Below are 23,767 nucleotides of genomic sequence, written 5' to 3' on the forward strand. Positions count from 1 at the left end.
ATTCTGATAAGTATAGCACATCATAACTGATCACCAGTCATTCTTAAGTTGTTCGTAACTTTACGAAATGCTTTATGAAACATCCCCCTGCAGCACTTTCTAGGGGGATTTGAAGATTAGAAAATCTTAAGAATTAAAAGTCTTTTTCAGCTCATACAATGCTTACAGCTATCCCTGTGGATTGATTATGCTTTTTAATTGAAAAAGATAAATGAATAAACCATTCTTACACCAAATGTCTATAATGAGATAAATTCAGTATCCACTCTGAGAAACACACAAAGAGGGCTACAGAGTACCATCATTGATAATCAAGGGCTACAGTGTGCTATCATTGATAATAATCAAGGGCTACAGTGTGCCATAATTGATAATCAAGAACTACAGTGTACAGTGTACCATCACTGATAATCAAGGGCTACAGTGTATCATCATTGATGATAAAAAGTTACAGTGTGCCATCATTGATAAGCAAAGTTACATTGTGCCATCATTGATAATCAATGGCTACAGTGTGCCCTTCACCACTGATAATCAATCTTTATGTGTGCTACAGGCAGGTTCTTACCTCGTACTCTGTATTATGCCGGCCATGTGAATGTGAGCTACCCTATGACTCATAAACAATGACAAGACTGGAATGTGAAATTCTATATTGAAGCATATTTTCTATTATGATACAATATCTTTCTTATTCACAAAAAAGTGAATAGTATGTGATTGCATAATCATGTCAGTTTTTCTTGGCAACTTCCTTTGCAGTCTCTGATAAAGGAAGGCATTTGGACTATTCCTAAACCCGTTGAGGATGAACTGATTTCGCTACAACACCCATTTCCCATAGACACCTACCAGAGTATACTCGGGACTAGTCCTCAACGGGTTAAAGTCATGTTTACCTTATAATTATACATGTGGAAGGAGAAAATGTAGCAATAATATTTCTACAAGTTGTAGTAGAGCACATGAGTGAAAGTTTGAGGACAATTGGACAATCCGTTCAAAAGTTATGAATTTGTGAAGTTTCAGTGCCGCCATCGCTGGACGAGAAGACTAACTACATTTTGTAATATCAAATGCGCAGAACGATTTAAAGAAAATATAAAGAAAATTCAACATAATATTTCCACTTTTTATGCATAATAAAAGAGCACTTGAATTGCCTATGACTATCCCTAACATACTGTACGTCAGTGACACATCAATAGAATGTGAACTTTTTTCAATGAATTAAATTTTGTGAAATTCTCTTTATATTTTCTTTATAGTCATATCGATCTATAATGCAACATCATAAACTGTAGAAGTCTTCTCATCAAAAGTGATTGCGCAGAAACTTAAAAAAAAATCATCACTTTTGACATATTGTCCGGTTTTTCTCAGGTTTTGACTAGCCAGTGTGCTCTAACAATGCTGCATTTTTTTAATTCACATGTATATAAAGTAGAACTTAGCCTTGAAGTCCTTGTTATGCACTGTTTGTTTTGCCATAAATGCCACCTTCATCAGTATGGAATAGGTGTATTGCAGTTGCCATGGTAAATATGGATTTTCCCCTTGCATTCAAAATATTGATCCCACACATCATCATAGCCTTTGTTCTTCCACCACTGACAGAGCTGCTTGTTCCATGAACAAGGAAGCACATAAAACAAATCCTCTTTTTCCATGGACACTAGCGTATAGAAATCTTGATCACCCAGATGGCCTCGAAAGTGATATTTATCTCTGACTGAAACAATAACATCTGGTGTCAAGAATTGCTTCAAATGTTTACTTGCACGCATCTTATCGAGATTGAGGAGAAGCACACCACTGTTGAATCCAGTCAGACCATCCGGTGGTGGAGCACCCACAAGTGTGCCCCTATTTTGAGAACGGTATAATGAGAAGATGTGGCGATAGACAGGCTGCTGCTCGTGGGCAATGCCAATGATGTTGTCACCTTGGAAACGGTCAAAGTGATCGAAGAGCTCCTTGATATCCGACATAAACTTGAGGTCAGTATCCAGCATGATGATGCGGTTTACATAGTCAGGGAGGAGGTTCTCATGGAGCATGGTGGAAAGGAAGAAGATAGACTCCATGTAGTATGGATGCTTTCCTTGTATCTTACTCTGCATCATCTCAACTAGTGGAGCCAGTTCCTTGGCGAGGTCATCAATGTCCATGAAAATGAACTGGATAAAGAAATGTCAAAAGAAGTGCACCTTGCAATGAATTAAAGTATACATACTTTGTAAATTCCCCTTCCCTAGAGCTAAAGTAGTATGTACACTGCACATGCAGGATGCATGAAATTATCAATGTGAACATTATTTCATGTAACAGGTATTCACTAAAGGCTAAAGCAAAAGGCAGCCTCACATTAATGAAGAGATACTGAGCCAGACCTGCTACTACAGAAGTGCCAGTAAACTGCAGGTAACAGTGAACATTACATTTAATTCTGGCATCAGTGTCAAATCACATCAATCAACAAATCTGCATTGAGAGATTAAATGCTCCGTATGCAGCTGTACTTCCATTGCAATTTAAACTTCACATGCATGACATTCACAATCTTTTTTGTTGTTGTTGTACACTTTAACATTCTAGAATAAATGTTTCATTTTGTTTACAAAGTCCCTTGGTCCAAATGGTACATCACTTTAATACTCTGAAGAGGGGACCGAGTGTTTTTTCATTTGAATATAATGTTAAAAACAGATCTATAAAGAAATTATCATCAGGACTTTCTCATACCAGTGGAACTTGATAATCCTGAAACAAAATGCTCTTTCTCGTTTAGAATGCAGCTGGAAGTACAATAATACTGCATATGGTATTTAAGACAAAAAACAATATGCTTGAACTCCCACAATGAGACTAGTTAAAATTTTATACATTCTCCATGAATGCCAGTTTTCTGTGCTGATTACAAGTATAATACAAGGCTTTAAGCTTTGATCAGAATATAAACAATTTGTCAAACTGATAGAAATACATACATGTAGATAGGCCTACATGTAAATGCATTGTAAAATCAAAAGCCTACAATTGCACATACAATGTAAGTACATCATGCAACCTACCTGAAATTTTGATTTGGCAATGTTAAGATTGGTGATTTCTTGTAGAGCTGACTCAAGATATGACTTGCTCTGCTGGTCAACTACAAAAAAGAACAAAAGATCCACAGAAGAAGTCTTCAGTATGGACTTCATGCAAACTTCAAAACGTGTTTTGAGATGTGGCATCTTATGAGTGTTGGTCAGTGTATGAAGAATGTGGTATTTGAAGATGTCCTGGCTTCTTGCAGGCTCTCCATTATCAGTATTTTTGTCATCCGGTCTGTTGACATCATCAGCCTCTGAATTCCATGGTTCATCGTCCGCATCTTCACTGGGTATTTCTCCCTTAACCTCTGCTGCCACAGGTACAGCATCTTTGTTGGGAAGATTAGCTTCAAACCCATTCTTCTTTACATCATCTTGATTGATTTGAGAATTACCGCTATTTCTCCAATCTTTATGAACGTCAGATATTCCAGATGACTTATGTTCACTGTTCATCTGGTCTAAATACCCTCTACTCTTCAGAAAACAGTACAAAGCAAAAGCTAGGGCAACGACAACCAGTAGTTTCGACACTTTGGATGACAGGCACGGCCCGAACACACCACGTCGCCCCCTGCTCCAGGGTCCCGCTCGGACGCGATCCCGCTCCCGAGCTTTTGACGCGCTGGCGTAATGCATGTTCTTTTCCTCCTCAACAGCAACTGTCCCTACTCCTTGACCTTGGTTAGATTTCTCGGAAGCAGGAGCTTTCTCCTCCCCACTAGCTGCCTTTACTCGTCGCATTGGATCACCAGAATACTTGAGAACGATAGAATATGAACTAAAATGTCCTCCCGCAGTTTTGCCAAGCAACTAGGCCGAGTTATTACACAAATTCCATGCAAGGGTCCAGGGCACGTAATTGTACGCAGTACCGGTTGTACCGTGTAGCGTGAGCGATTCCAAGCAAGGGGTCGGGGGTTACCCCTTTCAGACCAGGTACAGCTGTAAACGCAAAATTCTGGCAATAACAAACACATTAGACAGCCGGTAACGGGAGGGTAATCTTCCTGAGTTTGCCTGCCTCAATATTCGCCCACAGGATAGGAAACCGTGTCCGTTGTGTAGTTTGAAGATATAGTAGCAGGCACGGAGTAAGCGCTCTCAGCGCGGTTGTAGCGTTGATAACTTCATACACAGTGACACATGTAATACATTGAATACGTGTACGATACGAAGACACCGGTCCCTCCGTGTAGCTTTGCTATGACTATGGCCGTGCAGGGAGGAGGTGATCCCTGGACCGTGGCACCTGCTGTTACAGTACAGCTAGGTGCCGGTGTCTTCTGTTGGGCGTGGCCACTCCTGTCCCGGAGTGAATAGGAATATAGACAACTGTAATTATTGTACCTGTCCCGGAGTGAATAGGAATATAGACAACTGTAATTATTGTACCTATACTGTATTCGTTTTTAAAGGGGCTGTACAGTACTGGTTAAGGTGGGGATTCATGTATTTTACATTCCTAAGTGAGATAATGAGAAACCTCTTGTGAAATATGAAAGAGCATGTAATTTTAAGCATTTATTTGATGAAAATTGGTTTTCAAATGGCTGATATATCCAAAAAAGTGATAATAATAAAAGACTACATGCCCCAACTTTATTTTTGGATATCTTAGCCACTTCAAAACCGATTTTCATCAAATAAACTTTTGATACCCTTAGAATTGCATGCTCTTTGACATCTCATAGAGTGGTTTCTGAATATCTCGCAAAATGTTAAAAGCTAAATCCTCACCTCAACCAGAACTGTACATACCCTTTAAGGAGAAGTGGGGGGGGGGGGGGGGGGGGTTGGGGGTCCATAGCACCCCTGCCCTATACTGGCCCTTCCCTTCCCCTCCTCTCCTCCGCTCAGACGGGGAGGCTCTAAATTCTTATGATGTCCGTTTGGATATATTCATGGGTGTAATATACAAATTGTCCTCCGACTTTTTTCTTTTTATATTTAAGAGCTAGATTTCGTTGAGTTGGGCACTCAACTCAGTGCGTGCACCTATTAATGATGGAGAAGAGAGGAGGTGACGTGACAATTCAATACAACTTTTCATTTATTGATTTTTCACGCGATCCAAGTACAACACACTGTGATAGAAAATATAAAAGTTGAAAGTTACTAGCATCTATAAAGCACATCGGGCGTGGATATCTTGCTTCCAACACATGTAAACTGAACAGAATTTTGAAAATTATTTGTTTTTTTCAAAGATATAAATATTTTATTTATAACATATTTGATTTATGTTGTTAAAATCGACTTCCGCTGTAAAAAATTCACCATCAGATAGGGTACTGAAGTATAAGTACAGGGTCGGCAGAACCAGGGTTACGGGGTGGGGGGTTTGGCCCCCACTTTTTGTTTGAACCCGTATCTAGGAATATATAGGGTGGCACCATTTTGACACCCCCACTTTTCTTTTCTTATTTTTTTTTAAGTGGAACCCAAAGTCGAGCTGAAGGCATTTTTATTTTATATCATTTTTAATTATTTATTCATTTTTTTCTGATTTTCTGCTGATGAAACCTAGAAGTGGGCCCCTACTTTTGGAAACGTGGTGGCGGCCATGAAGTAGAGATCTACTGACTCTCCATTGACTATTGACTATTGACTCCCTTGTACATCAGTTCTCCTAACTGCAGCCATGTGATATCTTTTGCTTCATTCTTTTTCTTGTTATTCACATTCAATGATTGTGAGATTTTTTTTTTTTAATCTGACGGAGAATGTGATTCCTCCAGTCGTTTCGCTATAATTCTGTAAAATTTCTGACTAATCTTATGATCTGGGTGAGAACATTAATTGTAATAGCCTCTCCGTCAGCTATATAAGTCACAAGTCCACTCTCTTGAAATATCGAGTGAAAATATTCACTCTTAAAGGAGTGAATACAAGAATAATGATTTAGAGTAAAGTTGGAGTGAATTTTGACCGAAAATGTTTATTTTCACTCATTTTGGAATGACCTCAAGGATCACTCGAAGATTTTGGAGTGATCCCTGAGATATTAACTCTAAAACGAGTGAAAATGAACATTTTCACTCAAAATTCACCCCAACTTCACTTTAAATTCACTCTTTTTTGTACTTACTCCTTTTAGAGTGAATATTTTCACTCGTTTTTGTTTTTAGAGCACAATAACTGGGAATCCGAACGTGTTCACTCCGCGATAAGTGCACATGAAGATTTTTTTTTTTTTTTTTTAATGCCAATACCATAGGTGTCAATATGTGGGACTTCATGAAGCTGTTTCTCAAATAATGTACATTAGGACTACACTCTCTAGGTCTATAGTTGTTGAACATTTCTGCATATTTTATTATACAATGTTGCTTTACTTTAATCGTTTTTGGAACCTGTCTTGCCTTCTTTTTCTGTTTCCATTATTCATTCTTATTGCCAGTCATGCTGTGATGTTTTAACTTTTTTGTTTCGATCAAGAAAAAAATCCCCCCACACACAAAATGACCTTTTGTACCAACTCTTCCTCTAAGTTGCGTTACAATTGTGAGCTATCATTGTTCTACAGAACGATATAATATACAGATACAAGTGTATCTCTTTCTAGAAACCTTGAAACCTTGAAGGATAATCCCTGCATCAGCTGGTACGTAGAAAGCTAAACGAAAGAATACACATACTTGTAGCTTTTATTGTTGAAGTCTCTTCGATTCATAACTGATACATCATACACTCACAGATAGAATCTATTCACTGTCACGGAATAATATACCCCCCTAATTTAAGTCAATAATTGTATTCCATTTTCATAATAAGTAGATAAATACCTGTCAAAATTGTGACAGACAATGTTATATACTACTCTGGTAGTCATTTTCACTCGCAAGTCGACCGTATGCAACGAGTTGTTATCATGCTCCACTCAGCTGACCAATCACAACATTGCAATTCTGCGGCCCCTTTATTTTGCATTTTACACGCAATCATAATACAAACGAACAAACGCGAGTGAGAGCACGACGAAGTGGCGAGGAGTAGGTAAGAATTACCATACCAGCGCTTGGGCGATGCAGAGACGAATACGATTTTAACTGACGAGTAAACTTTGAATGTTGATTGTAGCTGTTAAAGTGCTGTTACCTTTTAGTTCCTGCCAAATTTTAGGATAAAACGTCCCCTCAGCTACAACTCAATCGATCATGATTCGATCTCTCGTACATACGGTGTAGAGCGAGCGTCGTGTAGTCCCACATATGCTCTATCATGTTTCAGCCTAGCCTGACCAGACCGCTGTGCCGCTGTGCGAAGTGCACAGCTATGTCTGACATAGTGTTTAAACGTTGTAAACGACCGTCACTATTGACGGCAAAATCACATAAAATGCCTTTTATTTTGTTTGATTTTAAGAGTAAGATAATTTTTACCACTCACCTACAGCGTATTTTCCTGATGGTTGAGTTGAATTCGGCGTTTGTTGGTATCCAGTGGCAGTGTCTACTACTACAGTATTCAATTGTTGAATTTTTCGGAATAAAGTGTGCGGTGGCATCTTTTCCTTCGGTGAGTTTTTGACGTAATTAAACAAAAAATCGCATACCGATTATTGAATGATTATCATAGATTACAGGGATTCCTTAAATTTTAGTTTTCCACGGTTAATAAAGATATTCATGAAGGAAACGTACACCCACCGCTGAAAAATAACAACGTCTGCGAAGGAATAGACGTGCAGCCGCTGTCGCTTCACGACAGCGGCTGCGTGTAGTTAGGCGAAAATAACAAGGCGCTAATAGCTAAGTTGAGATAGCTAGGGCTAGGCCCTCGGCTCGCAACCGCGAAATTAACAACACGCGAAAATGTCCTCCATGTAGCGATTCGCAAAAATATCTGTACGCGAAAATTTCAGCTCGTACAGTCCTAACTCAGTTCGGGAAACCCACTCACAAGGGGGGCCCCTCCTTATAAGTAACCCGTCCCCCTTATAAGTAACCCCGTCCCCCTTATAAGTAACCCCCGGGGCACCCCTTATAAGGAGTCTCCACGCTTTTTTGCAATGCAACGCGAAAATGAAAGGACTGCGGCAATTCGCTTGATTATGTCCATAAAGCTTCACAAGTACAACTCAGTCGCCACGTCTGCACTCAAGCATTGCCGCGCCGCCGCGCCTGGCAACACTCACGCCAGTAATCGCTCCTATTTCAGCATTCGCATGGGTCGTTTGACATCGCATTTAAATCCATGATTTTAAATATGATGCCTCAAACCGATTTTGCTCAAATTTCGTGAGTAACTATGCCGCAGTCCTTTCATTTTCGCGTTGCATTGCAAAAAAGCGTGGAGACTCCTTATAAGGGGTGCCCCGGGGGTTACTTATAAGGGGGACGGGGTTACTTATAAGGGGGACGGGTTACTTATAAGGAGGGGCCCCCCTTGTGAGTGGGTTTCCCGAACTGAACTATACACAGCACAGCCCAGTCGCTGTAACTACGTTACGTAGCCGCACAGCGTATTAACAGCGTCTGGTCGGGCTACTCGTACAGAGTACTGTAAAACATGATATATTCGCGGCACGAAATTTTCGCGAATTGGAGCCGACGGCCTTTTTCGTGGCATGAAATTTTCGCGAATTGCCACTTGCGTTCAATGCATATACAAACTAGTGCAGATAAGAAATTTCATGTGCATTTTAATTTCGTGAATCTTGCGTATTCTTGGCGCTTGCAAAATTCGCGAAATTAAAATGCACGGGAACGTACATTCCTTGTTTTACAGTAATTGGCATACTCATAAAATAAAGCCCCACCGCTGCGTGTCCGTACACAAATATAACCCTACCTAACCCTAACCCTGTACTGTAGCAGCTCAACTTTTCTCTCCCTCTCTCTCCTATACAATCCCCCTCTCTGCTCCGATATCTCTACCTTTCCCACTGCACTCTCTCTCTCATCCTCTGTGGGTCACTGATCTTCTCCGCTGATTCTCCTAAACAATCAGTTTCTCTATGATACTATCATGTGGTGTTTATTTCTACAAACTATCTGATGATGATTTGCGAGCCTCTGCTCGCCTGTGCGTCTGTCCGCAGTGTTTAATATGATGGACTCAATTCCTAGTATTCTAAGTGGAACTCGATTCTCACCCACCTGACGTCCATTCGTCTTCTTGGCTGCCGCTGTAATGTACATAATGCATTGTAACTAAGGCCGCCCATAAACAATCTCAAAACAAGGTAATCGCTTGTCAACACTGACCCAACTGACCACTGCTTTGTAACCTTTCTTGACCCCCTTGTTTTCCTGCCTGAGATACCACAGAGATGATGAGTCACCTCTCCGCTGTTCCACATGTATAAATATAATACCGATTGCTCTTTGTGTGAAAATGCAGAGTGTGTTACAATTTCATCATAAGTTACTTGCTCAACAACTCGCCTCGGTGCAGAGCCTCCAATAAAACCATCCTACCTAGAATGTACGCTCGGAGTGCCTGATGTCTCATTTCTCTCTCTACAACTTTAATTAGTGAGTAGGTGTTACTGTGGATTCGTGTATAATTGCATAACTCTGCAATACGAACAAACACACAAACACACACACATCTATCATCACTAAAACCCTAACCCTAAACCTAACCTTGCTTGCTAATGCACGGGGCACGCGCACTGACTGTGGTGGGGCCTATTTCATGATTTTGCCAAGTCATTGATTTGCTACCCCTCCGGGGCCCTTCTTCTTTTTCAACCATCTGGTGTATTTTTGCTTTGCGGGTCTTGTGTGATGCATGTACAGTGCCATATAAGATAACTAAAACTTGCCAAGGAAAATATAAAGAGAATTCCTCAAAATTCTTTAAAAAAAAAGGTGCAACGCAAAGTTAGTGGATTAGGAGACTCTAATGTTACATTCCCTCACTTTGTAACTGACATACTGTATGTTTTAAGGGCAATGTGGCATTATCGCGAAATAGGTCCCCACTCCATTCACCGCCATTCGTTTCGTTATAGCCGGGGGACTTCTTTCAACCTCCGTAGCTCCATAGTTTTTGCACATACGTGTATAGTGGAGGCGCACACGCAGAACGAGAGAGAGAGGGGACGTGACCGGTAGGCCGATATCACGATTTGGCTGGTAATCGGTAATGTTACTCCCCCCTGCCTTCTGAAAGAGGCAAGTCATGTGCTCTTTTATCATGCTAGAAAAGTAAAAATATGTTAAATTTTCTTTATATTTTCTTTAATTCGTCCTACCCATCACAAGCTATTGTAAATTTAGTTTTCATACCCAGCGATCACAGAACTGAAATTCAAACTTATGAATGGATTTGAATTGTAAGTATTAACATGTACATTGTCAAAGACAATGGTTGACAATGCACTGACCTGTCCCAAACGTGTTGCTGAAGCACGTGAAGGTATAAAAAGCTGTGTATAGAGTTAATCAGATGAGATGCTAGAACTCTTCAAATTCTTACCTATTAGTACAGACCCTGTCCTACACTATTGCCAGTATTCATGAAGGTGGATGTGATTTAGTGTTGTTTGACTTTAGTGTGTTCTTAAGAATGGGAGTGCACTGTAGGACATTAAAAAAAAGAAAGAGAAAAAAGGGGGAAAAAAAACCCACAATGCCTAGCACACTGGTTACCTACATTATGGGTTTTCTTTTTGTAAGGATGACTTATTTTTTTAGCCATTTCAGAACTTATTTAAATGAAATATATTTGGCTATATAATTATTAATCTAAAAAATCATGATTAATTTTTCTCTATCTTGCAAAATCTTCGTTGTAAAAGTATTGTCTCTTTGAATTCCGATTTACAGGTAACCATTACTGCAGAGCAGTGTTTCATGATGGATGATATTTCTAAACTGCGATTAGAGTGCAACAGACTCAAGAATCAGCTACAAAAGAGACAGGACTGTCTCAAGGCTTACCTGCGTGACAAGCTCCCAAGGGAAACTCGGGAGGGACAAGGATTAAAAGACAGGTAAGTAATCTTTGATAGGATATGAGCTTGATAAAATTATCAGCTCTCAAATAGTAGCTACTGCATTAGCCGTATGAGCAGTGTTAACACCGTACTACAAAAGAATTTATAACAGATGATGAAATAGAGTGACATTAAGTCCTGATCGAGCAAAAGTTCAGCGTACAATGTATTCCTATTGTGCACATTGGTAAGCAAATGTTTTTTTGTTTTTTTTTGTCTATGAAAGAAATGCATCTCTGTTAGGAACAATTGGGAGCTGTACATTATTTAGAGTTTGAATCTAATGATCATCTGCCACCCTTGTTGGCAGCAATATCAAGCAACTCAATGATAGCAACTGAACGGTTGAGACGATGTGTAAACAGTATTCATGCAAATGAGAAGAATATTTTGTGAAACAATACACATACATGTAGGGAGTATCCTTGAACTAGATGTCTAACTCGTGTGTATACCAATGAAATGATGTTTTATGTTCAGTTTATGGTCATATTCTCCATTTAGTCATGGTGACACCAAGAATTCTCAGTGGAGCAGCACACCAGTGAGAGATCGTTTCTTCACCCAGTCCCCGTTGGACCATCTGTATCATAAGAGACCTCGGTTTGGCAGTGAGGAAAATGCCAGGGACTATTCTGCAGTGGCAGCAGAGTGTGGTGTAGGAACAAGGGCAGGACATGGACTGAGTGGGAAGCGCAAATCAGATGCTGACACACCCCGAAATGTTGGTTTTGGCCCAAGCTTGCTGCAACATGGTTCAGAGTCGAAAAGATTAAGAAGTTCAGGGAGGGCTCAAACAAAATCCTCCACAGGCCAAGGAGGGAAGTATGAAAAAATGAAAAACAAGAGGGAAGCCAAGGAAAATGTGACATTTGTTTCACCATCAAACACAAAAGCTAAAAGCAGTGAAGCCGTGTTTGTATCTGATTCACTGAAAGAGAGAAGACTACAAGGCCAAGACAAGTCAGATAACAGCAGCTATATGAAGCAGCTTTTGTCACCTGGCAACAATCGCATAGCAGCCATCAAGGCACGAGACGTCACCCCAAAACCTCGATCCATCCTACTTACTCCTGGAGGAAGAGCAAAGAAGGTACATTGTCTTATCTTTTGAAAGAATGAGATGGATGGTGTCCGAATTAATTTCAAATAAATAATTACAGGTGCATTAGGCGCATCAAGGCTTGTATTTTGTAGCATGTAAAGAGCTCATTAATGTAAATTGATTTTTGAGGATAAACATGAATTAGATTTTAAGCAACCTAAGAATCAGTGATGAGGGCAAGTTGAATAGTATTGTTCTTTGCTAATAACAGAAACAAACATTGCTTGAATTTGAATGTTTTTTTTTTGACATTGCTAGAATAAAAAGAATTGTGAGTAATTACATGAAGTGAAGGATTATTATTTGCATGCTCCCCCTCATGCATTGCATGTTCCCCCTCGTGCATTGCGTGAAGTGATACGTGAAATGTTTGACCTTTCATCCTTAACTCACAGACTCCAATGAGAGTAAGTTTTCTTGAACGATTGAACCAAGGTCATCACCACTCTCCTATCCAACAATTACCTCGCTCTCACCTTGATGGTCGAATGAAGCCAACATCCTATCTCCAGGGAGACCTTCATGAGCGTAGCTATGGTAACGAGACCCAGCCTCTTCTTGGCTATGATTGGATAGCTGGTCTGCTTGACACTAACCCTTCAGTGGGGGAGCAGTCTGATGTCTATCTAGAAGAAATTAAACAGTTCCGGAGACTCAACAGGGAGGAATGTGTCCACACTGCAGCCTCAGAGGGGTAAGCTTTTGCAACTGAAGAGAAGCAAAAGTTTTTTAGTTTTGTTTCTGTTAAAATTCCTGAGGTCAACCCAGTGTATTGTTCTATGCCTGCAGGGACCTTCTCCTCCATTGAACTGATTTACTATTTTTTTTTCAAAGAAAAAAAAAAATCATCTCTTTCACACTGTTTCTCATTCACAGTACTTGATCACAGACTCTTTATGTTGATATCAATTTCAAGCAACCAGGCCCTTGCTGTTTAGAGGAATAAATTCAAAGTACAATAATTCATAACTGTGTTGTACAGTAGTACATGGCACACAGACAAAACATTGTTAATCAGTTTTGAGATCATACATATGTGACCTGCTACAACAAAAGGATCCGAAAGTCAGGGAGGGCAATTTTCTGAAAATGACACGACATACCTTTACTTTTCCACTTTAATTTCATATTTAAAACGACTCCTAAAAGTACTCGGTTGCAGAGATATTGATGATTTTATTAGCACATAACGAGTGGTTTAGGAAATCAGTGTTTCGAGAAAACGCTTTCGAAATTTTCCCTCCCATGCTATTATGCTCCTAGCAACCTCCACAATGCTCATTCAAGCTTAGCGCCAGCATTCTAAGCACGACCAATCAGTAACCAGGATGCCAGGCACTGACCGATAAGATCACTTCCTCGTTGCTAGGGGCGAAGTCTATTCGCGGTGCTAAATCCAAATCTTCGGACATGTGTCAGTTCCGTTGAAAGTCGGAAAATTATGGCCGAGAAAAATGCTAATTTCTCGCCTTTCCTTTGATCATTTAGCTTCAAAATTTCAGCAGATGATGACAATACATCAGACTACAAAATTATGCCAAAAACAGAAATACTATCGTTTTGACTGATTTTAATGATCTGACATCAAACTTGATTTCTCGGCCCAGCCTTCAGTGACTTTAGGATCCTTTTGTTGTGGTGGGTCACATCTGAAGGTAAAGTTTGTGACAGCAAGTTGCTTGTGAATGGAAAAGATCACACTTGTAAAGATGAAACTGAAAAATTTGGGGAAGACTTCAGAAACTACACAACAACTGCAAATGGGACATGTTGCATGATCAGTCTGTGGTTTGCTGCACTAAAATAAAAACCAGACATCAAACTTGTCTTTAATTTTTGGACTTGAATTTGTACTTTGTTTAAAAAGATTGTTTTAACCATCTTTATTATAACAGGAACGCACTGTAAATATGGAGTGAACAATGAGCAGTCCTGCTAGACTTTGTAGAAGGCATGTGGGTGAATTCTGTAGGAAGTATGATGTTCATCCTAGACCACTGTCAATATAAAAGATGTCTTGGTATGCACACTTTGTGCACATCAGAACCAGAAATCCATGAACAGGATCAGTGTGGCAAGCACTGTATTTGTGCAATTAAGTAGGCATGAATAGGCATCATAAGAATGGATAAACTTAGAGAGTAGCACATCAAAATATTTTTTGCTTGAAAAAATAATTGTATTGATCACTGCATTATATTCCACATGTATGTGAGTTTGCCAGATAATATCACTGTAGGTGTTGCTGTAAGTGTGAAATGAAAGAAAACAATCTGGAATGGTGTGCTGGAATTTGGTGTCTTTACAATACCAACATTCATTTACTTTTGAAATAACAAGCCTTCAGAATATCACCACAAATGTTTTGTAGAAAATCTCATTTCATTTTCAAATTAACAAACATCTAGGTATATACACAAAATTTATGTGTTTTGGAATAACAGCCCGTCAGAATGATGCAAGTTCTTCTTTGACAAAGGGAGCAAATTCAGGTACTTCTATTTGAACACACTGAAAGTCGAAGCGTTTGCCCATAGATGCAGAGACACTCTGTAAATGTTCATTCTGTTTGAGTAGACTTTATCGATAATTTTATGACCTGAATTTTTACTTTGCTGTAACGAAATGTCATTACAATTGTATTTGTTGTAATGGGAATGAACTGTACAAATCAATGTTCATGCAGCTGAGATGGTCCCTCTTGGTCTGCATCACAGACTTTCTGCTGGTTTTTCCTTTAATCCAAAGTCTGTGATTGCACACAGCAGACTCTCTAGTCCAGATCTAGAAGGCCTGACTACATTGAAGACAGTTTGTAATCATTTGAAGCATGATTTGTCATTGTGCTTTCTCCGATCAAACAATAATATACATGGCATGGGTAGTTTACAGTGTACATCACATCTTTCTGAAGGGTAGCCCCACATAATTATATTATGCTGATTGTGATTAAAGTCATTTAGAAAACTTCAAACTGTTTGTCAAAACTATCCAAACAGTAATATGCAAATATCTTTTTTTCCCTTTACAGCCACAACATGGAAGGCATTTCTGCCTTTTCTACTGCAGCTGATGATGAACACAATGCTGTGCAACACAAATGTGAGTTAAAATGCTGAATACCAAGATGCTTATTGGCTACCTAACAAATGGGTACATATATACATGTCAATACTTTATGTCCTTATTTTCTACCACACTGATTTCTATCAGAGCCCTAGTACAGGCTTAAAGATTCATCGCAAAAACAGTGTCAAAAAGCTATCATGGAATTATAGATTATCTTAGACAGAAAGGCACTTAGGAAACTTAAAAGAAAAAAGAAAAGAAAATTGCTTTGCCAATTTTATTGCCTCTTCACCTTGCCCATGAAATATGTAATTTACTTGAATGTGTTCAATAGTCTACTGTAAAAGTGGATATTTTTGCGCCACTAATTTTTTGTGCTAGGCCCGTTAAGAAGAATTTCACGTGTTTTTAATTCCGCGGAGTCAAGGCAGTAAGTACTGGAATATATGACATGCAAAAATATTTGTGTGCTTTTACATTTTCGCGCTAGTTTCTGGTTGCGCGAAATGCGCGAAAATTTCAACACCGCGAAAATTTCCACTTTTACAGTACTCCACGAATAAAAAAAAATGTATGCTTACATCCTACATTTGCTATAATGTAATGCAAATGCCTACAGTGTAGTGTCATAAAAGTACAGATGAATTATTTGTGAGTTAAAGTCTAATGTCATTGCATTGAAGTGTGTATAAAAATTTGGAGTGTCAATTGATTTCTGTCACCATGTAAAGAACTCATACAACATTCTCTGATACAGGTATTCATAACTATGTCCTGAATAATCGCCTGTTTCCTGAACCCCTTCATGGCAATGGCAGTGGGGAGAGTCTGTGTGCCATCTGCCAAACAAGACGAAACAGTGAACAAAACCAACAAAAGTCACCATCATACATCAGGTACTGTTTAATGAAGTCTTTTTCAAGCTGGTACATCCTAGTCTCCATATGTCAGATAAATTCTGAAAGCACAGAGTGATCAGTGTGTACAGTCAGTGTTGACAAACAAAGCAGTACTCTTTCTGTCATCCGTGCATTCAATCCCATGATTTCATTATTTAATATAATGTATCCAGTGCATCATTTTAATTACCTCGTATTGTGTTGTGAAAGGAAAAATATCTCTGTTTTTTTCATAGAAATCACCATTTGTTGCTTTCTTGCAGACATACATTTGGGAAGTGCTCTTACTGTATTTATAGTCATTTTGCACCATTGACTAAATTATCAAAATCTATTCAAGACATTCTGTATATACCATACCCATCATCTTTGTGTGTGACTTTGATCTTTGATGCATTGCAGAGTGAGTGTTCCCAGGTCCACCCTCATGTCTCCATATCAAGTGCGCCCTCATCGGAGGCAGAGTTTTGATCCTACAGACTCCATGGGATTATCACAGGTAAGAGTTATGGCTTGTGTGGTAGACAAACAAAAAACAGATCTACAGTGGAAACTCAATATAATGAGATCCTTGGGACCAAGGCAATTTATTCTTTATGCATATTTTGTTGTACATATGTAGTGAATAAACAATGCAAAACAAAGGAAATGAATACATTGGGACTGGAGGAAATAGTTTGTTATATCAGGTATTTTGCTATATCAGATCTCTTTATCTCGAGTTTCCACTGTACTGTTGAATTGACTAAAATCAGTGTGACTGGCAATAGTTTCTCTGGTAAGTGTGGTATTGTGATAAGTAAATAAGTAAATAAGTAAGTAGATATTGTAATAAGTTTCTCTTTGCCCAAGGGAACCTGATGAGTCCTTTACAAAACCAAGGGAGATTTCAGAGTCTTGTAGAGAAAGGGAGTGAAGAACTGTTTGTTAGTTTGTTTGTTTTTTCACAACAAGACCATGTCCTTATTTCATTTTCATTGCAGAGCAATTATACAGTGCACTCCTGTTACAACGAACACGGTTATAACGAAATTTCGTTATAACGAAGTAAATCTTCTGGTCCCAAAATTATCACCATTAAGTCTATGTTACAAAATTCGCTTATAACGAACACGGTTATAGCGAAATTTCCGTTATAACGAAGTCTTTTCTAAGCGCCACAGACAAAGAAAAACAAAAGAAATGTGCTCCGTTATAACGAAATGCGAATTGCTTTCGAAAATACGTAGCGGAACAAGCATTTATAGCGTCTCTGCATGGGTGAACACTTCACACCACTGTGTGTTCGCTCCTTGTGTCACGCACAGTTTCTGAGGGGAACTTGCGTTTATTATTGTAATACAGTTATCTCATCACATTTTACATAGCTTTCTAGTGTATGGTGAGTATTCAGCAAACATAATGTGATAAATATACGTGGTTCCTTGTTTTCGTTATATATTGTATTTGTTTGGTTATAACGAAATTTCGTTATAACGAAAGAAAACCGCCGGTCCCGAGCATTTCGTTACAACGGGAGTGCACTGTACATGTATTTGCAGAATACACAAAATACTTGAAACTTTAATTTTGTCAAATTTGCATAATACAATTGTAGATCAATTTTTGCTACATTAGGGACATGTATCAATGAAGTAATATTTCTGATATTATTTGAACAGTTATAAAGAAAATAAATCCTGTGAAAATGAATAAAAGGAGTAACGTGTGATGTTGCATCACAAAATCGACAAACTGAAAGTCGCCAAATAAGAGCTTTCATGTAAGGTCAGACTCTAGGAGTGGAGCTTTAGCTTTGAAATGTTAAAATCATCAAAGTTTGATGATTTTAACTCATCCAAATAAAGGATGGAAACTAAAAAAATGTAGGAATACTAGTTTTGAGAGTAAGGGCTTTGAAGTTAAGGGTCTATTCAAGAGCAGCGAGGTACCCTTTATGGTGTGTGTAACAAGAAGGGGATTGAAAAATTGATGGTAAACACTGTGAAGGTAATATCAGAGTAAAGTGAAACTTATTACATTCTCTTTAAACAGTTAGGCTGTTAAAAACACTAATTATCATTTAACCATGATTTAATGGTCCCAGTTCCCACATTTTGCCAGGAGAATGGAAGCACTGTCAGAAAATACAGATAAACTGTACTTGGTGGAGGTGACCCAAAATGCACGTTTTCAAGTGTACTGACAATATGCAATATCAACCTGTGTAACTTGTGTGGATTTGTAAATCATATAAAACTCAAATGCAAGAAAGGAGTACATGTATGATGCAAGCCATGCTAAAGAGGACTCCCGAGCACCGTTTCATGAAAATTGTCAGTCCTGGCAAGTTGTCAGTCTCTGATAATTTGTCCCCGCCGAACGAGTTCGAGCAGGGGACTATGAAACGGGCTCCGTACGTGTGTGTGTCCGTGTGTCCGTCCGTCCGTCTGTCCGTCCGTCCGTGTGTCCGTGTGTCCGTGTGTGCGTCCGTGTGTGATCAAAATCTTCAATTTGCTACTTCTCTGTCATTTATGAGCCAATTTTGATTCTGTTTGCTTTATATGATAGCACTACATGGGAGCTTTGAAACTTCTACACAGAATTTCAGTCGTGACCTTTGACCTTGACCTTTGACCTATATTGTACATTTTGCTACAAAATGCTACTCCTTCGCCATTTCTAACCCGATTTCGATTCCGTTTGCTTTATGTGATGGCACTAGGTGAGGGCTTCAAAACTTCTACACAGAATTTTGACCTTTGACTTCTTTGACCTTTGACCTTGATTTTTTGACCTATATTGTACATTTTGCTACAAAATGCTACTCCTTCGCCATTTCTAACCCGATTTCGATTCCGTTTGCTTTATGTGATGGCACTAGGTGAGGGCTTCAAAACTTCTACACAGAATTTTGACCTTTGACTTCTTTGACCTTTGACCTTGATTTTTTGACCTATATTGTACATTTTGCTACAAAATGCTACTCCTTCGCCATTTCTAACCCGATTTCGATTCCGTTTGCTTTATGTGATGGCACTAGGTGAGGGCTTCAAAACTTCTACACAGAATTTTGACCTTTGACTTCTTTGACCTTTGACCTTGATTTTTGACCTATATTGTACATTTTGCTACGAAATGCTACTCCTTCGCCATTTTTAACCCGATTTCGATTCCGTTTGCTTTATATGATGGCACTAGTTGAGGGCTTCAAAACTTCTACACAGAATTTTGACCTTTGACTTCTTTGACCTTTGACCTTGATTTTTGACCTATTTTGTGCATTTTGCTACAGAATGCTACTCCTGCGCCATTTCTAACCCGATTTCGATTCCGTTTGCTTTATGTGATAGCACTAGGTGAGGGCTTCAAAACTTCTACACAGAATTTTGACCTTTCTCTTCTTTGACCTTTGACCTTGACTTTTGACCTATATTGTACATTGGCTACAAAATGCTACTCCTTCGCCATTTCTAACCCAATTTCGATTCCATTTGCTTTATGTGATGGCACTAGGTGAGGGCTTCAAAACTTCTACACAGAATTTTGACCTTTGACTTCTTTGACCTTTGACCTTGATTTTTGACCTATTTTGTGCATTTTGCTACAGAATGCTACTCCTGCGCCATTTCTAACCCGATTTCGATTCCGTTTGCTTTATGTGATAGCACTAGGTGAGGGCTTCAAAACTTCTACACAGAATTTTGACCTTTCTCTTCTTTGACCTTTGACCTTGATTTTTGACCTATATTGTACATTGGCTACAAAATGCTACTCCTTCGCCATTTCTAACCCAATTTCGATTCCATTTGCTTTATGTGATGGCACTAGGTGAGGGCTTCAAAACTTCTACACAGAATTTTGACCTTTGACTTCTTTGACCTTTGACCTTGATTTTTTACCTATATTGCACATTTTGTTACAAAATGCTACTTCCGGCGGGGACATATGTTACGCACCGCGTAATTTCTACTTTTCCTTGTTACCATGGTAACAGTTAATGACCTGATCATCTCAGCCAATCAAAACTAAGGATTTTACTGAAATTGTCAGAGACTGACACCTTAATTGTCAGGGCTGACAACTTTCATGAAATGGTGCCCTGATAATCAGTGCATAAGAAGTCAGGGTAAGTAGCAGTAATCACTTTGACATGATGTAGCTTAAATTCTAGGTATTGCTCTGATGTTGGTTAAATTTCCAAGATACCTTAGGTGTGCACAGAAAAAAAATGGTCTTCTGTGGTGCCAAACTTAACACCTTGGAGTATAAGTGCGTTCTCTAAGTATACTGTATGTAGTTACACAAGGTATGTGAGTGATTTGTTAAAAGACTTGATTACCTCATATCGATACAGCATTGCCTGGCTGGCTGGCAGAATTCCCGTCCTTCCATGATGCCATCTGCCTCAACCATTGACCTCAAGGCCTCCCTTGACAAGACTCTCCTTGTAGCCTCCTCACTGGTCAGTTTTGTTCTTTTATTTTCATGTCTTTGTTATGTAATGGTTATCGGCTTCTTTATACTTGTATACATATACAGTGTATATATATGAAGAGTTTGTTTGCAAAAACCGATAAGTTCATTTTTGAAGATTATGAAGTACGGTCTCTGTCATAAAGGACAAAATAATATCTTTTAAATGATATATTGGTCGCTACATATAAAGGTACATTTTTGAAGTTGTGGTCAAAAGATTCAAACATTTTCTTATTATTCTCTTTATTTTTCTTGACTTTAATCGAAAATATCTCCATTTGGCAAATATGGACTTATCGGTTTTTGCAAACAAACTCTTCATTTATAGTTGTTTTTTTCTTTCAAAGGCAATGTGTTAAGCTTTTTCTCCATGTTTGGTAATGTCTTTGTTCCCCATTTTCCTTCTGACTTTGTTTCTGTGATTACCAGTGAACAACTAGCTTTGTTTGATTTTATGTGTTCACTGTTACCATTAAAAAAAGTACAACTGTATAGTCATAATACATGTACTTCGCACTGGGATTTAAAAGAGAAATCCATGACATAAAACTGTAAAGGCAATCTTACAAAGCTCAGATGTATAATACATTTTATTTATGAATATTGTATTACAGTGAGTATAGTCAATTAATTCCTCACTCAAAACAGAGACTGCAATAATCAGCCGTATCATTTATTCATATTGCTTTGATTCCCAAAATACATGTATCAACAAATATGGAGAAATGCACACATATAACAAAAACGCAAGAAAACCTTTAGTATGGGTGTGCAGAGACATAGTGCTAGAGGATTTACAGGTATAAGGCAGTCACTGTCAAATTGTAAGGTGTTGTAAACAGTTACAAGTAATGTTTATGATTTCAATTTCGACATTTATTCCCAAAGATGCACTTGACTTTTTATGTATTTTCTGTATTTAGTACACCTGTTATGTAGATGACATGGTAATTTAACAAACACATATTACTTAGAATGAATCAAGTCTTTGAAGGGGATGCAAAGAGGGTTTGCTGGTCAATTTAATAATTCAGAGGTCCACAAATGAATTTTGAAGAGGTTCCTCAGTATTGCACTTTTTAGGAGACTACCTTGAGTACTCATAGTGATAAAATATGTTGCAATAGGTACAGACTTAGAGATAAAGATACAATCTACATTTTGAATTCTATGGAAATGTTTGTGACATGTATCTTTTTTTAAACCAAAATATTACCTAACATGCATTCAAGTATTCCGTGAAATAAATTCGACAATTATTCTTTCTTCAATTTCTATGTATTACTGCTATTCAGTTTGACCCTAGTCAATCTGAAAGCCAGGACACCACAGCTGGGCATCCTCTCCATCCCTCACGACAGACACAGGAGCTTCTCAATCGATCACATGCCCTGAGGGCTGATCTTCAACGACTTGAACGAGCTGGGTTATCAATGGCTCCCTCTAGCAGCACATCTTACAACTATTCACTTTTATGAAGTTTAGAACCAATACAGTGCACTCCTGTAATAACGAACATGGTTGTATCTTAATTTAGTTACGATGAATCTATGTATCCAAGATGAGAACCAGAAGGGCACTATCGCATTCTAAGAATTTAGCAAAATTAGAAACAGAGCAATTAATTTTCGTGATATTAAATGCTTATTTAATCAAAAGTGGTTACATTATAAGCGTTGTTCCAGTTATCGGGTAAAATAGCACCGTTGTGCTTTTAATTTGTAACATTGTACTGAAATAATCTGAAATAGACACCATAATGTAGAGGAGGTCAAGCTTGACAACATGATACCAATAATTCAATGCCCCTAAAATTCTGGTTCTCAGCAGACGATATCTTTATGTACAGTCAGACCTGTCTGTAGCAGCCACCCAAGGGAGAATGAAAAAGTGGCCATTATAGGCAGGTTGCTGCCATAGACAGGTTCTATGACATGCCTTTTTTCTGAAACGAAATTGTTTTCATTGGCCATATACGGCAGGTGGCCGCTATAGACAGGTGGCTGTTAACTGTATGTTACTGTATACACCGAATATTTTGCGAGGTTTTTATTTTTCGCGAGTCAGGTGCTATTCGCGAAATTAAAGACACGCGAAAATATTGACTCTGATTCCGATGTGGATGTAACGTACGCATGTCCATTTCTCCGGTCAGTACAGGACACCACAATCGCAAATTTAACCACTCGCGAAATCGTCTGGAATTCCCGATTCGCGAAAATTTAGACTTGCGAAATATAAAGCGTATACAGCATTTGTTTGGCTGTAATGAAATGTCAACAAAACAGAAGAAAGGTGTCGGTCCTGAGGACTTGGTTATGACAAGAGTGGCCTGTACTAGGCATGGAGTCAATCTAGATGAGACAGTTGCTGTTTGCAGTCAACTGTATGATTCCTACATCCTGTTTCTTGGAGAGATGACAGCTGAAGGTTTACATTGCCTTCATTTCATTGATAATAATGTCACTGAAGACTGAGTGAACTCACTGTAACCAAATCCCTTTCTTGTTTTTATTCACTTTTGTATTTCATGTCTTCATTGGACAGGAACTGTCTGGAATTCTTTCTTTTTTTTCATTGGTACTCATCATTGCTATCCCACTGTTGAAAACTTGTGTTATGAGAGAAAATACACTGTAGTGTAATAACTGATTTCATGAAGCAATGATCTGTCTGTTTGTTTGGAGCTCAAATATTGCCTTTTCAAATTTGGCACATGCTGTTCATATAAAATAATGCATAATCAGGTTCTAAGATTTCAGTTTATGGGGGTGTAGATTAAAGATTAGTATACTACTTTACAGATCCCCTCTCATACTCCATGATGTAGATGCAAAATCACAACCAAGCTTAACATTTGTTAGATGGTAGGCTCCTATATCTGACTTTCCCAGATAGCTTTCTTTTGAAAAAAAAAAAACAACAGCAAAAACAAACAAGACCAGTCGAATAAGTATTTTTTTTTTCATGTAAACTGTACTTGAGCATGTGTTACTATGTATTCTTCTCTTTGAATGAGTGGAAAATAAATGTTACAATACAGTACAGTAAAGTCCACATGAGCTGAAATTGTTTGACTTAAGCCTCCCAATAGTCGTGATTTTATGCATGCATTTAGGAACCAAAACTTTGGCCAAAGTTGAAGTTGCATTTATATTGGATGAGTCAAAAAGATTCCAGTTCCTTT

The 23,767-nt window shown here is 38.5% G+C and overlaps 1 protein-coding gene and 1 pseudogene across 1 annotated transcript; one reads left to right on the forward strand and one right to left on the reverse strand.

The window, feature by feature from the left end:
- Positions 1 to 1,375: 1,375 nt before the first annotated feature.
- On the reverse strand, positions 1,376 to 4,146 carry LOC139708838 (xyloside xylosyltransferase 1-like). Its single transcript, XM_071620797.1, has 2 exons — positions 3,075 to 4,146; positions 1,376 to 2,180 (listed from the first exon to the last, which is right to left on the reverse strand). The coding sequence occupies exons 1-2, from the start codon at positions 3,840 to 3,842 to the stop codon at positions 1,506 to 1,508; spliced, it is 1,443 nt and encodes a 480-aa protein (XP_071476898.1). The 5' UTR covers positions 3,843 to 4,146; the 3' UTR covers positions 1,376 to 1,505.
- Positions 4,147 to 10,883: 6,737 nt separating this feature from the next.
- LOC139708852 (uncharacterized) lies at positions 10,884 to 22,149 on the forward strand (annotated as a pseudogene).
- Positions 22,150 to 23,767: the final 1,618 nt, after the last annotated feature.

The sequence above is a fragment of the Diadema antillarum genome, unplaced genomic scaffold (assembly GCF_040938485.1).
Source record: "Diadema antillarum isolate AM-2024a unplaced genomic scaffold, OU_Dant_1.0 seq00001377_RagTag, whole genome shotgun sequence".
In the NCBI taxonomy this organism is placed as follows: domain Eukaryota; kingdom Metazoa; phylum Echinodermata; class Echinoidea; order Diadematoida; family Diadematidae; genus Diadema; species Diadema antillarum.